This window comes from Podospora anserina, chromosome 2, assembly GCF_000226545.1.
Source record: "Podospora anserina S mat+ genomic DNA chromosome 2, supercontig 2".
Lineage (NCBI taxonomy): Eukaryota > Fungi > Ascomycota > Sordariomycetes > Sordariales > Podosporaceae > Podospora > Podospora anserina.
The window spans coordinates 3,603,203-3,618,657 of NW_001914858.1; the positions used below are offsets into that span (position 1 = coordinate 3,603,203).

At 51.1% G+C, this 15,455-nt stretch overlaps 4 protein-coding genes across 4 annotated transcripts in view, besides 1 other annotated feature; 2 read left to right on the forward strand and 2 right to left on the reverse strand.

Annotated features, from left to right (window-relative positions):
* Positions 1 to 1,039, forward strand: part of PODANS_2_10340 (uncharacterized protein) — a gene marked incomplete at both ends in the record, with an annotated part of 3,944 nt that extends 2,905 nt beyond the window's left edge. The window contains one exon of the mRNA XM_001911810.1: positions 2 to 1,039. Within this exon, the coding sequence (XP_001911845.1) occupies positions 2 to 1,039 (1,038 nt within the window). The remainder of the gene's footprint in view (position 1) is intronic.
* Positions 1,040 to 2,134: 1,095 nt separating this feature from the next.
* On the reverse strand, positions 2,135 to 2,822 carry PODANS_2_10350 (uncharacterized protein; the record flags this gene model as incomplete). The annotated part of the gene is made up of 2 exons (XM_001911811.1): positions 2,135 to 2,665; positions 2,751 to 2,822. Coding segments are annotated over 2 exons (603 nt in total), but the record flags the coding sequence as incomplete, so codon positions are not given.
* Positions 2,823 to 3,242: 420 nt separating this feature from the next.
* On the forward strand, positions 3,243 to 3,661 carry PODANS_2_10360 (uncharacterized protein; the record flags this gene model as incomplete). The annotated part of the gene is made up of 2 exons (XM_001911812.1): positions 3,243 to 3,410; positions 3,500 to 3,661. 2 exons carry the CDS (start codon positions 3,243 to 3,245, stop codon positions 3,659 to 3,661), a joined length of 330 nt encoding a protein of 109 aa, XP_001911847.1.
* Positions 3,662 to 4,586: 925 nt separating this feature from the next.
* Positions 4,587 to 4,643: a sequence feature (rRNA 5S pseudogne?).
* Positions 4,644 to 6,180: 1,537 nt separating this feature from the next.
* PODANS_2_10370 (uncharacterized protein) lies at positions 6,181 to 8,314 on the reverse strand (the record flags this gene model as incomplete). The annotated part of the gene is made up of 2 exons (XM_001911813.1): positions 6,181 to 7,985; positions 8,059 to 8,314. 2 exons carry the CDS (start codon positions 8,312 to 8,314, stop codon positions 6,181 to 6,183), a joined length of 2,061 nt encoding a protein of 686 aa, XP_001911848.1.
* Positions 8,315 to 15,455: the final 7,141 nt, after the last annotated feature.

Here is a 15,455-nt window from a genome sequence, read left to right on the forward strand (position 1 = left end):
GGTAAGGAGCATCCCCAACACACTTACCAGCATGAACAACCTTGCGCTTGTGCTCTATAGCCAAGGGAAGTACGAGGAGGCCGAGCAGATACATCGGCAGACGCTACAGCTACGTGAGAAGGTGTTGGGTAAGGAGCATCCCGACACACTTACGAGCATGAACAACCTTGCGCTTGTGCTCAATAGCCAGGGGAAGTACGAGGAGGCCGAGCAGATGCATCGGCAGACGCTACAGCTACGTGAGAAGGTGTTGGGTAAGGAGCATCCCAACACACTTACGAGCATGAACGACCTTGCGCTTGTGCTCTATAGCCAGGGGAAGTACGAGGAGGCCGCGAAGATGCATCGGCAGACGCTACAGCTATCTGAGAAGGTGTTGGGTAAGGAGCATCCCGACACACTTACGAGTATGAACAACCTTGCGCTTGTGCTCAATAGCCAGGGGAAGTACGAGGAGGCCGAGCAGATGCATCGGCAGACGCTACAGCTACGTGAGAAGGTGTTGGGTAAGGAGCATCCATACACACTTACCAGCATGAACGACCTTGCGAGTGTGCTCAATAGCCAGGGGAAGTACGAGGAGGCCGAGCAGATACATCGGCAGACGCTACAGCTACGTGAGAAGGTGTTGGGTAAGGAGCATCCCGACACACTTACGAGCATGAACGACCTTGCGCTTGTGCTCAATAGCCAGGGGAAGTACGAGGAGGCCGAGCAGATACATCGGCAGGAGCTACAGCTATCTGAGAAGGTGTTGGGTAAGGAGCATCCCGGCACACTTACCAGCATGAACAACCTTGCGAGTGTGCTCAATAGCCAGGGGAAGTACGAGGAGGCCGAGCAGATACATCGGCAGACGCTACAGCTACGTGAGAAGGTGTTGGGCAAGGAGCATCCTGACACACTTACCAGCATGAACAACCTCGCGAGTGTGCTCAATAGCCAGGGGAAGTACGAGGAGGCCGAGCAGATGCATCGGCAGACGCTACAGCTACAAGAGAAGGTGTTGGGTAAGGAGCATCCCGGCACACTTGTGTAAGAAAGTCGTGCGGTATGTTTGAGAGTGTTAAGTTTTCTATTCCAAGTATAAAGCACATTCGTTTGTTGCTTTACTCGCTCTTTTATATTCTGTCATGTTTTCTTTTCATCTCGTGCCACAAGAAAGGTCTCGGAGGACGAGTTACTATTAGGTCGTTTATTGTTGAAATACAGCACTTATTTGTGTATTTCATAGTATGTTTTTGTTTGTGTATCCGAATCCTCATACGAAAGAACCCGGACCTTCGGAGAACACGGACATCATCGGTGGCCTGGGACCTTGGAAACCATGGACATCATCGATAGCCCGGAACTACGGAAACTGCGGCAGTGAAGGAATTGGAGGAAGCAAACACGGGGACTGGATGCTTATAACAGGCTCCTCTTGCAGCACATTCGAAGTATTCTGTTTTCTCTCTTGTTAAATCAAGCTATCAAGTCAAGGTTAATATACTGGTTTTCTACACTCTCTTTCAGAGCATAGTCCTCTGTTATTAAGTTCCTACCATCTTATTCACAGTTCCCTATATCTTCCTCCTTACAGGGCACAGTTCCCTATATTTATCTTCCTTCAGTAGCATTGCACACCGTCGTACAGCGCAGTCCAAGGAACCCTAGAGTTCTCAGGTTGTTGCTTCCACTTACTCGGCAGGACCTATTTAACTGGCCTGCCAGAGTTATAAGTCATAACATTTATTTTAGCATCTGGAGGTGGCCAGGGTCTACCCGAATGCTCCTTGTTGAGCAACCTTGAGGTGGGGAACCATCCACTCCCGTGCATCGTAACATCGGGCGGTACTTGTTAATAGATAACATTCGCAAGTGCTCCGAATTTATACAGCTCCAAGGCCAGCCCCATCATAGCTTCAATTCGTGAATGCTGCATATTCCTCCGTGTCGAGGACCCAGTTGTATGCCTCGTCGAGCAGCACGTCCTTCTTTTTCCGAATCTTCCTATGTCGTCCTGAGGATCTACCACGAAGAGGTCTTGGAGGTACCCTTCGTCGTTGTCAGTTTTGATGTGAGCAATAAGCTCTCGGATGTCCTAAATGATATCCCCGAGTGGCTTTTCCATTGCTTTGGCAGGCTTGACGAGTTAGCCCAATGCCTCCTTCGCCTGGAGCTTGTTGTACTGGTCCGAATCCCTCTGCAGGGCATCTTCCGCATCCGTGACAGCCTTCAGGGCGGCGTCCCAGTCGTCCCAGTTGGCAAGGCCACAGAGAAAAACGAGACCCTGGTGGCGGTAGTAGGAGCAGATGCTTTTTATCAGGTATGGGAGGAGGGCCTTGTAAAGCGCGACGATCCTCGCCTTTAGCTGGGGCAGGATCGATTCTAAAGACTCGTCGATGTGATCCTTCTCCAGGAGATATTCGGACGGGGCGTAATACCAATCCATTCTAGAGATAATGTGGGCGGTACCGGCAAGGTTGGTTCTTGTTGCTCTTAGCTGTAGCCCAAGGAAAACACCGGTCCCTGGAAGCGCAGCCGATGCAGCTTGTGGCACGCTTTGGAGTACTAAGTCAACCATTGCCTCAGCGGATAGGACGAAACCAGCGAGGTCGCCAACCCCGGTACTTATCCTGGAAGCCTTGGATATTTTCTGTTGATCCTTTTCAACCAACTCCCTCTATGTGCTTTTGTCGCGCGATTAGATCCTTCAGTTTGGCTCGGGGGTCGGCTGTGGAGGGCTTATCGGTCTGGCCGCCGAGAACTTTTTCCAGAATTTTCCCGTAGGACCCAACAAGATCTATATCCTCCAACTCAAGGCTGTCGTACGCGGCGTTCTATAGCCTCTCGGATGTGGAAATGGCAGGGGTTGGTTGCTGTAATGGCACTTGCGCGCAGCGCCCTAGTACCATCACCATATGTACACCACTGATCTGAGTCAAGCCGGTAAGCTTAACTCACCTGTAGCTTTTGATAGGAATCATAGTTGGTTTGGTGCAGTGGTCCTGCCTACCGTGACAGTTGCTCTGTAAACTCGGTTGTTGTTGACTTGTATCGGGGCTCGCCGGGAAGATGGGCTTTTTGAACCACCCGCTGCCCCAGTTCGACATGTTTTCGGTAGAGATTACTTGAATAACGATACTTGCCGGGAAGAGGGATGCTATAGTAACAGCAGCGACGACGAAATTTAACAGTGGCATTCTACGCGATTTTGCCATACGACGAACACCCACCTACCTATAAGGCGGAAGAAACCAATGTTGTGGTATCCGCTACGGATCGTTCAGGGCGGGCTCTTATTAAGCGGTTTGATGAACTGGACATCCAGTGGGATACCCTGGAGAGGCAGCTCCAGACATGATGTAGACTGTGTCGTACCGGGAAGAGGCTCAGAATTCAGATGTCGTTTAAATACGTCGATGCCAGTCGGTCGCGGAATACGACAACGCGGCGGGGTCCCAAGCGAGTGTTTTCGTCCATCTCTGAACAGATGCTCTCCGAGCGAGCTATGCAGCTTGATTCCGAAGAAGCCCCCAGCCAGCCATCCATTTGGCATGAAGTGTATAATCTGACGCGATGCCCAGGGCCGTCCTGCCACCTAGGACCATACTGCTGGCGTAACTATTGGAAACAGGCGCTACAAGTTGAAGACTTGCCACCTAAGAAGCCTCATTGAATGCATATTTTCTTGCCACAGCCACTTCTGGTTGACGATCATTGTAATCTCCGTTGGTGTAATACTGTGTATATCCTGCCGGGTACACAAGCGCGTGTGAGAGCACACGGTGTGGATGGTTAGATGCACAAATGGTCCGTCAGTGTCAGGCCAGTGCTGTGACAATAAATATTATAATAACGCTTTAAACCTCTTTTATAATTATTAAATTAAAGGGCGAACAAATAACGACGGAGGTAAAAATATAATCGCTAAAAAGATATTAATATTCAGCGATAGCGTGCAGGTAATTACGGTAAAGATTAACCTATATACTATCGGAATTAAGGTAGTTTATAACGTTACAATAATAATTAATGCTTCATTAAATATAAACCGCAAAGTATACTACTTAACTTATAAGTTCTATCGCTACTAGAGTTGGATATAATTATCTTCGACCCTAAGGCTAAGCTTTCGCGGGTAGGAGGAAACTACGCCGGTAGCTTGGGGGCCCTACTAAGCGTGACGACGTTTAGCATCCAGATCAACTATCGTAGGAGCAGCGCAGGTCGTGGGAATAGCGTAAGTTGTAGGAAGGGGCACAGGGACGACGAGCAGGTGTGAGCGGGAAAGTAAAGTATTAATCAAAGCGCGCAAGGACAGCGACAGGTAGGAGCGGGGAAGATAAGTATTGTCAGTCAAACAAGAGCCAAAAATACCGCACTGCCCTCTATCGGGCCAGAAATATGCCGGTTATAATGGGAGGCTGCGGCGTGAGATCAAGAGGGGTAAAGCCAACAAGACAGTGCGGTCAGTTACAATTACAGAAAATAGTGGTGTTAAGCCTTTTGCAGAAACTAAAAACCTTTAGGTACTAACTCAGTGGAAAAGTAGGGCAAAAGTCATCCCGGAAGATAACATTGCGATCAACTATTTAACTAGAAGAGCGGATGGGATCCCGTATTTTCAGTTGTCTATGGTCGTATGTGACGGTCTGGGCTTCAGTTATACCTTCCGCCAGAATCTGGTGAAGGTTCAGCTGAGAAAGGGGATTTCTTGGAATTGGGAAATGATTAGCAGCTTTCGTGGATAGAAGTTCAGTGTTCAGGTTGTATCCAGTTGGAACAGACTATCGGAGCATCTTTGGCTCCTTCCCAAGCTCGGGTGCAGGTTTTTGGCTCGATGCTTCAACCTACCAGTATCTCTGCAATCTTTCTTCGGGAACAGTTTGCTGGTCCATCTGTGACAGATTGCAATGCACGCCCGTGGTGATGTTAGTCTGATGACCTGCCGAAGCTGTTCACCCTTCGAGCATGCTACCGTTGTCGAGATCATCACCAACCCCGGAGTTATCCTCCCGCATGCGTACCTCCCCCTACGAACAACTCCGGACCAAACCTCCTTACTTACCCACATCGAACGTAGGCCACTCCTTCAGTTGTGCAACCTCCGTTAGCGGGTGGCTTTCGCACACTAAACGCCTCAGCCCTACCTATCTGACGTGTGCAACAGTAAGTACCATACACATCAAGACGCCCCTTTTCTCCCAGCTATTATCCTTCCAAAACCACAAGCAGCTAAGTGCGAGGTCACCACTCGGCCTTTTCCGTGTGGATGTTGCCGCTAAACTACCGTCAACGGCGCAATAAACGTCCCACAACATATGCGGACCCGATCCCTCTCCCTCATCGTCCATCTGACTGATTGATATCTGACAGAATTTCGGTGCCACAAATTTTGAACCAACGAGCCGGGTCAGGTCGTACACATCCCCAAGTCCACAGCTAATTCGCCGACATTTTTCTCCAATCACTTCAAAGCAAAAGCAGGAGCAAGGTAAAGGACAAGTAGTAAGTCAATGTAAATTTTGTCAATTCTTTCGTCAAAGTTCTCCCCCTGACTATGGCAGGCCTAACCCCACCCCCTATTCCCATCCCTTGCCGAGTGAGCTCATGTCTCACTCTTACCCATCCGACCCTTTCGCAGCCCACCATGATGTAAGCAGCCTCCCTGCCCGAGTTCTTTCCCTGCCCCATAGATGCTTTTGATGATTCAATTCCGTATGCAAGAAAGCAATTGATAGCCAAAACCTGAAACCCCAAAAAGAAAAAGAAAATGTACAATTGCCCCAGCTACAAAGTAAAAAATGAAGGGAGAAAATATCTGGTATCTTTGATAGCGCACTGTTGGTGATAGCCTTCCTCTCCATGTTTTATGGGTATATAGGTAGAACGGCCCTGACGACATTATAGCTTTTCCCCTGAAAATATAGTAGTCCTCAACGCCTGGCGTGAGTGTGATGGTGATGGTGATGTTAAATTACAGGAATAGAAGAATGAAATAGGTCTGGTAAAAAAATGTGATAGGGTAAAACAATGTGCATTGAAGTGAAAAGGGTCAAAAGGAATGTTAAAAGGGGGTATCAAAGAAGATGAGTATGTGTTGGGTAAAAGATTGTATGCGGGTCGGTCGTAGCATCGTTACTCAAATGAGCATGAGATCGTGTAATGCCAAAAAATAAGAAAATAAAGCAGAAATTAGGGCTTGAACACCGCGTTGGTCAGAAAGAATTCTTCGCTGGCGGGTGTTGGCGTCACGATGGGTGATGTCGACGCAGTTGAGCAAGTAGTCGTGGTGGGAGGGGTTGAAGAGGAAGAAAGAGAGGACGAGGAGGTCTTGGACTCGAGTTTGGAGAAAGGGATAGCCATCCTGGCAGGAGAACTGCTCTTCAGGAACATCTGGCTGCCCCGAGTGCGATTCCACTTTTTCCTCTCGACATCAGAGACTGGGTCCTCCTTCGCCACGGACACTGCAGGCTCCTCCTTTACCACGGACACCACTGGCTCCTCCTTCGCAACGGCCTCTGTCCCACCCATGTTGCTAATCGTTTGCTCAACGTCGGCAAGGAGGGCATACACGTCATTGTCAGCGTAGATGCGAATCGTCTCCGCCCTTTTCAGGGTCGTGACAGACTCCCCAGTCTTCTCTTTGGCCGCCGCAGTCTCCTCGGTCAAGGGATCCTCCATGATGGTTGAAGGAACTTGAGCTACCACTCGCTGAGGAGAGGAGGAAGGCGGAGAGGAAGGCGAGGTTTGTGTGAAGGCAGTCTTCGTGGGGCTTCTCGGAGGAGTTGACATGCTGGTCGGGCAATTCAGGGGGCGAACTCCCATAGCGAGCTGCAGAGACTCGCTCACACTAGCAACGCCCGTGGGTGGGACGGCCAGGGTGGCTGCGGCGGCGACGTGCTCCAGAAGCTTCTGGCGGACCCGCATGCGCCGGTTCTCAGCGTGTTCGAGTTTGGTAACCCAGTCATCAATCGAAGCGTCAAGCTCAGCAAGGGCTTCCTCTTGCTTCAGCATCGAGTCGTGACTGAACTTGGCCGTCCGGGGTGATCGCAGATATTGGCAGATCCGAGTGTGTAGGTTGCGTCGTCCAGCACGAAGCGAGGTGTAGGTACGGCGAAGGTATTCAGTGCGCTCATCAAGCTGACGAAGTTCTCTAGAGAGATTGTCGACGTCATCTTTTCTTAGTACCTCAAACCTAGCCGCCTGCTGAAGAGCTTGCTTGTGTAAAGCAGCTGCCTCAACAGGGCTAAGCATGTTGACCGCATCACTTGCCTTCCACCCTTTGGGTAGTTGCTCAAATGCTCGTCGCTCCGCACTGGAGCTTCTCTTGGATTCTCCTCGCCGCGACATAGCGCGAAGAGTGAGATCCGACCGCTTCCGCGGCCGACCTCTCTCCATGATACTTCCTGTATCCGACACATTTCTGGTATGGCCTTGGGAAACTTGTGGTGTTTCGTCATTGGGTTCGGCCTTTGGCGTGGCCGAGGGATCCGGTGAGCCTTCTTTGGGGGTCCCGACAAGCGCATAGTTCGTAACACGTTCCCATGGTCTGGGTGATGATCGATGCTCGATGGGAGCGGACATGGGAGCGGATACAGGTGTGGGGAGCGTCGAGTTGGTCATGGCGGTAGTGGCGGCCGATGCAGGTGTCAAGGCAGCTGAACAGGGGGTGAAGGGAGTCTTGATTCTTGGGGAGTCATCCGTCCTCGCCGACCGTAGTGGCATGTCCACAGGTGTGCTGCCCGATCGAAGCCGATTGAGTGAGGCCTGTTGTGTTAAACGAGGAACTGCTGATGTTGAAGCTGGAATAACCAGAGGCGTGAGACTTTTTGGCGATAATGGTTGCCGGAGTTCTCCGTGGCTCCTAAATCCACCTCGAAGTTCGTGTTTTTGTTCCGGAGATTGCTCCAACGTTGGTGACAGGAAGTCGACCATCTGGTTCTGCTTCCACGATGCTCCCGGTGCGCTAATCGAGCGCTCATGGAAAGGTGGTCGGCCTGGAATCGTGGCTATGGTGGGGTTAGTCCAAGCACATGAAAGCACTCGTGTTGGTTGGGAATGGTAACATACGGGAATCCATGGCCACTTCTTGTACGGTTGTCATAGGTCCCAAATCCGGGACGCTAACCTTTCGTCTGCGGATGAGGTTGTGTTCCTTGATCCGTATCCTGAGCCCTGCCGCGGCAGGAGTTTTTTCGCCCTTCTCCCCGTTTTGTAACATGGCCAACGCAAACGCTTGCTCGGGGTCCAGAGCCTTCCCAGGGCAAGTAGCTACTTGCCTCTCTTTAGGGAAGAGCTGGTATTTCCTCTCTGTCGTCTGCTGCATTCTCCACGCAAATGGTTTGATCTCACCAGATGAGGTAGTGTTTAGCTGTGTCTCGACGTGTAAGCTCACAGCCAATGCCACGACAAGGGAGGGAATTATGTTTGGGGGTTAAAGTGGCTGCATACCGAATCATTGGAAGCTTGCGGGGTGACTGCTTTTGATATAGTGTTGAGGCTAAGTGAAAGGTCGTCCGAGTCGGAACCAGAACCGCCCAAGCAGTTGGCAATGTGAGCCATTGGTGTGGTGTGAACGCAAAGCCGAATCTGTGTAAGAGGTATATAGTCGCACTGGCCCGGAGGATGTGATCCAGTTAAGGGCCAGGAAATGTTCTAAGCTTCCCGTGTCTGTCGACCGGTTGATAGGCTGGAGGAGTTGACGGTATGTATGCACTTGTTTTCTCCAACCAGGACGCCCCCGAGTTCTTAAGAGTCTGATAGAAATTCGAGACCGGACAGGCCCCCCAAAGTGGATAACAAACCCCAGGCCCTGCTCACCAGGGGCAAAGAGTTGAATCGTGTGTGACAAGGAAAGACAGGCAGAGCGCAGTGCACGGAGATGAGGGTTGGCACATGGCAACCCCATATCTTTGCGGTGGGGGTGCACAGTACAGAAAGCTGCCAGGACAAGACCTGCCAGTGAGGACCCCTTGCCTCGACATCTTTGGTGATTTCTCCCAGAGGTACCTCTGCGGCCTGGACACGAGAGAGGCACCGGGGGAAAGGGGCCTGAGACAAGCCATCGTTGTTGTCGCGCCCCGGTAGCTATCCGAGCTGTTGAGAATTGGGGGGTACACAACGCACAACGGCGTCCGAGGCGAGCAGTCGGGTATCCAGGACCCTGGCTTGACAGCTCAAAGCGGAAAAGCCGCCGTCGAGATACATGATGAGACATGCCCAGAAGAAGAGAAAAAGCTGCTGCAAGAGGCAAAGAGTGATGAAACCGCTTAGACCAGTTCAGGGCCGACCGAGCATCCCTGCTAGGAAGACAGGGGGCTTCCACCGCAGCCCCACCACCCAGGCATCTCGCCGCAACCCAAGACTGGACGTGCCTGTCCATATCTGGCCGCCGCTATGAACTACTCCTCCACAGATATCTTCCAGCAGACCAATGGGTGACCCATGGCTAAATGAAGGGACGTTGGTAGAGCTGGGGTGCAGCATCTGAGAGTGCAGCATGTGCGGAATAGCCAGCACGGCATCAATGTCGACGCAAACCTTCCGTGCTCTGAAGAGACGGAATAAAATAAAGAAAGAGAGGGCAGAGCCAGAAGAAAGCAGTGGCCGGAAAATGTCCTGAAAGTTTCATGGATATCTGAGCTTTGCAGTTGACGTTCATGCCGATTACCTGCTGGTTTCAGAAGAGGAGCTCCCGTCTTCAGTGTCCGGCTGTTGCGGATCGATACCGAAAAGGTTGAATCGGCAGTCTTGTTGAAGATGGATGCAGAACCTGGTATCATCCCTTCTCCTCAACGACCCCGCAATCAGAGGCTTGGGAGCTCATCGGAGACGGGAACGCGATAGAACCCCTCTTCATAACCCAGTGCCTACCCAGTAGTTGGCCTAGCTTGAGAGCGGGAGGCAACATGACATCCAGCCCGTGGATATGTCGGTTCTGAGGGTCCTTGCAACGACGCCGGGTCAGTGGTTGCTCAGGAAGATATCCCGATACCGCTCCTACTTCTGCTCGACACGATTCTTCAGGGCCTCTCTACGAGTGGGCATACATGGTGAGATTATGAAGATTGTAACATCGCGCTGGTCAGGGTGATGGGCTAGGCCGATGCTTGATGGCTCGCACGGACCTCTCAACTTTGCGATGCTGTAACTAAACAGCTGATTGGTGGGCTGGTGCATGAAGGAGTCGTAGGGACTGGAAAGGTGAATGAAGAAGCCTGCTTGAGGCGTCTGAGAGCGGCTGTATCCTGTGATCGGTTGCGTAAGAAGAGGAACAAGCGCGAGATTCGCAATCGCTTCGCGGCAATCCCACGTTAACGGTTGTTGCGCCTCAGATCGACGTCCAGCTCACCAGTGTCATCTAAACTGGCACCTTCCCGGCAGGGCAACGGTAGTTGATGGCGCCGGCGATATGGGGACGGAGCCATCCGCGTGAGCTCAGGCATTCTCTTGGTGTGACGGAGTCGAGGATGGACGTTGGCAGTGGGGTCCTGTTCGAACCATGATCCATCTCGAGGACAAACAACTGCCCCACTATGCGGTCCGATAATTGCTTCACGTTGGGCGGGAGGGCATGAAGCCGGTGGCAAGATCGAAGACATCACTGAATGAATCACTGTAGTGTATCATGGAACTTGTTTCTGCTCGAACCTGGCAGAAATTGGCCACTGTCATGCGTCCAAAAATGGAAGATCTTGAAGTTGAATGACACTCCATGGCAGGCAGCATGGAAGTGAGGGGTAAGGTGAATTGCGGGACGTTACTAGCGGCGTTCGTAAAAGGAAGTCAACTCAACACCACCACCAGCAAAATAACCTACTTCGTGAGCTCTGGCCGCCGCCGCTAATCATAGAAATCAGTTCTCTTGCTCGTTATTTCCACGTGGCGGATTCGATCTTCGTTTGCGGCATGTTCTAGTCATGATCCAGGCCTTCTTCCTGCTTGGCTTTTAACGGCCGTCAGAGAAGCAGAGAACCTCATCTTCGAATCCGCCCTGCCCAGAGACGCCGCCTTTGCAACAGCAGGACAAGCCGCTAACTTGTCAATGCGCTTCATGACTCCAGCCTAATTCAGGATGGTCGAGAACAGACCTTGGAAGGCCATGTGCCTCAAGACAGACACAGCTAAACCTTGTGGACCACACATTCTTGACCATATTGACAAAGGGGACTGACACATGTGCGTTGCATGCAGATACCTATCTACATACACATCAACAACCCATCTCTTCCCTCGTTGGCAACGCGTAGACATCACGAGTACTCATCTTCGACATACAAGCGAGCTGTCCACAAAACACCTTCAGTAGGATATATTCTCTCGACACTTTCTCTAGCTTAATGATCAATTCCTCCTCTCAGCCTCGACATCACGCAGCATGGTAGCTGGGCTTGGCGGTTCATCTGATCTTTAGAGTCGCAATACTCCGACTGCAATGCGAGATGTCTGTACAGACTGGTTTCTCGCGTCACGCAAGACGATCACAGCGCTAATGGATACATCTACCAGATTTTTGATGAAGCTGGATCTCTTGGTAGTGGTTCTGCAGAGTGATGGTATTTCCAACTTTGCCGGGCATCGCAGCGTGGGGGACGGCACTGTTAGTGAGAGGCAGATGAAGAAAGTGAGCGTTCCCCCTGTCATTTCATTTGGATGCTGCAATGCTGCAGGTTGATCGACGTTGGTCACCCGGTTTCTGCTATCACTTTTTTTGGGTCTCAAGTCGTTTTTCTTGCATGCTTATGTTGCATTCACCACCATCACCCTGCATTAAATGTTGCTTTCGAGCTCTCTTTACTACAGCAACAACCCTGACCCTTCTGGCGGTGAGCATTTGAAGTCACAATCACTCAAATTACCCTGCGGGTTGCAGAGCCACGAGAGAGCACCAAGAGCTTGCAGAAGCGCTGTTTCTTGCCATATTCACGACTTTATACAGCTTATACGAGCCATGTAGCGTTGACAAACGGACGGTACTCGGAATCAAACAAACCAACATCATTCAGTTTCCACCAGTACCTACTGGCAAGGGCAAAGGGTATAAGTGGAGCGATCAGGTATGGCCCATGGCGCACTGGAACCCATCAGCATCTGATATTTGAACTGGCAAGGTGCTGTCCAATCCTTTGTATTAGCATGCTACATTTACCTTACTCACCGGCCACACCTTAGACCTTTTCTACAGACAATTGTGGAATACATGAGAGCTATCGACAGGGCATTATTTTGCTGTGGTGTTTTCGTACACTGATACCTACCTACACAAGTGAGTACATCTAACGGTCAGCAAATCCTTTCCTCATCGGGACAGCTGGGCTAACCGACCGCGGCAAAGTCTTGCCTAACTCGGGGGGTTACTCAACCCCTGAAAAGATTTTGGCTGTGGATCTTCTGAAGCCGCGATCTCTCCGAGATCCTCAGGGATCATGTTCTTATGTCACATACTTAAGGACAGGGGGCCGCGCTCGGTCTCGACAATCCACAGAATGTTGCTCCGATGCTCGCGGGGCTGGATGCTGTTGCTCCAAAGCAAGCCACCGAGTCTACGCGCGATGAAGCGCACGCCAGACCAACAGTAAGTAAACACATTCAGAAGCTTGAGCTATCGTATAACAACTCCAAGACATTTACCCCGAAAAATATCAGAAACAAAGCATGCAGGTCAAACTCGGCAGAAACGAAACAAGGACCCAAGCTTTTCGGAAGCGGGGCAACGAGGTTGAGAAACACTGTTTCATCCAGGATGTGCTAGAGACTGGGGCTATCATTGGTCAAGTGGCCAGAGTAGCTCAACTACCACCACCCCTTCTCTCGTCCTGATATCCTATTCATGAATAGCCTCATAGGCTTGAACGGCGCCATTGACGAGGCAAAGCAAAATCCAGGTAGCTTTGCACGGGATCAACGCGGTTTGATATCATCCCCTTGGTCTAGTCCGAGCCTTCGTCTCAATCAAGGACGGGAAGGGAGCACTTTGCGGGAAATGGATGCCCTCTTCAGTCGGTCTTCGGGCTGGGAAAAGAGCAAGAGGTGCAATCTTTGAAGCAACGCACAGGTCAAGCGATGCAAGCACTCAAAGTCCGCAATTTCTCTGCCGTCCATGGCTATAGAGATCGCAAGGCCGTGCGCACTCGTCGACTTCACAAAGCAGCGCACAATATCAGGGTGAGGGAGCAAAGTGAGGAGGATGTCTCGGTAGCATTGTGACGCCCATCACTTTCCCACAATGTGTATCTGCTTGATCATGCTGTAGGGCAGGCGTTATCTCCCTTTTCTGCCCAAACTCCGTGGGCTTTTCGTTACCCCTGTTTCCAATCGTACGATTTTGACGAAGCTTGTTGCAGTGACAGTGGACCTTTAGTTTTTTCCCCCCTCATTTTGAGATCACAGATTTTCGATTACTGTTACAAAGGAAAGAAAAAAGAAACTGCTATTAATAACAAGCAGCATTATAGCGCACCTCCCATGCAATCGAGACCCCATGAGGGGCCTGGTCCATTCTAACGCGAGTCACGCACAAGGGCACGATATATCCTGTGATCACCAAGGCATGCGATGGTTGGGCATTGGTATCGTTGTATCGCGGCATCACATTCGAGCATCACCACTTTTGACAGCTTGACACCATCACTATCACACGGATGCAGGCTGATAGCACCGTGTCTGTTATAGCAGTCTGCTAAATCTTGGGTGAACACATGGACTGGTTGAGAGCAACAATTGATAACAATGATCGAGACTCGATGTGATGACGAACAGCAACCTGCAGAAAGGCCTTTAATATGATCAGATAAATGGCTCAAGATCGTCTGGATCTGTTGCTGTTCAACATCTTGACCCTCGATGGGATGGCCAAAGGATCCGAGGGAGTCCTGGACTGTGTCAGTCTGGCACAGCCATCATGTGCAGACATCACATACCCCAATCACTTGCATCAGCACACAATACATCTATCCATGAGGCCCATGCATCGTTCTTGGTGCAGGTGAGCAACCACTGTCCGCAGCTTTGCGGTTCAGTGGAAAGCAATGCTCGCTTTCTGTACTGCAAGAAAACCCCAGCCCAAGATAATGTTTGTTTCTTTTGTGGTCAAGTTTGAGGTGATGATCGCTGACAGATACCGGTCACTAGCTTGCTAACGTCATGGATCGTCTCCAACGGGCCGGGAGAGGCGCAGTTTACGTTTCACCTGCTGGGCGGTCTTCCAGTTTGTTTCTCGGTTCTTGAAGCTTCGTGGTTGGCGTTCACCTTCTTCACACCACCACCATTGGCGATCCGGACCGGCCCTTTTCTGTTTGACGTTCGCCGGAGGTTAAGTCTGGGGAATAACGACCAGAACCATACGAGGAGCCCATCCACCCTCTCGGGTCGAGTCTCGCTGTCTCAGGACGGGGATCGACACGATAAAAGCTCGTCTTAAGACGCCCATCGCGGCACTTTTGGGACCTTTGGCAATCATTTGATGGCCCAGCTGTGCTTTGTCACGGAATATTCCATACACCACCTTCCCCATGCGTCGCTTGCGATGGTGGTGGTCGTTGCTCTGGTCTTGAATACTTGACAGCCCCCCATTGGTCGCTTATCGCCGCGGGGAAAGGGGTGACAGGGACCGGGCCTGCGGCACAACCACGCCTCCCAGAACCCAAAACACTGGCTTGGGAACCCTCACCAAGATCTTATTCAGCAGATCGTTTGGAATTTGGGGGGAGCGCTGGTGATAGGACAACCGATACGAACATATTGTTTTCTTTTGCAGACGGGGTTGAAGCCCTCGGATCGTAAGCGATGCTGCTGCTGGTAAGAGGCATCGCCGACATGGTTGACGCTGATGGTCCAAACAAACTCAACAGGGGGACCACGTTTCCTCTCCAAACTCCATCTGATCTATGTACGAGCAGTGCGACGATGAGGGTGGTCAACGTGCGCGCTTCAAAGGGAAAGGTATGTTACACCTTGAGAAGATGACGAGCGGCCCGTCATTCCCTTCAAAAGCAGTGAACAGATACATCCCAATCTGCAGAAAAGCAAGACATAAATAGCTTCATCGTCCGAGCGGGCATACCATTTTCTGCAAGCACTTGAACCAGCTTTTTCGCTGTGATGTTGACCTTTCTTTCATCAACACACCGGCCGTGCTCTCGGGCGTGCTCCGACTGCATGTTCCTTCGTCTGCGCCGCACAGAATATCGCTGCACGAGACTAGCTTCGCTTCGATGCGTGTTGCAAGGTTCCTGAGACAACAGCGGGGGAGAAAGCTGCCTGCCAAGCATCACCTCCAAGGTCCTTCAAGATCGGACGAAATGCCTCCACCCTCACCACGTTTTTCTTTAGTCTCGAAACAAACGCTAGTGAAAGAGAGAGAAAAAAAAGGTTTAAGCGCGAGGGGGGCCTGATCGGAATGCTCGGGGAAAAGAAGAAGAAGAAGTTTAGTTTAAAGCGAGCAGAAACCGGGAGGATGATTCCCGATA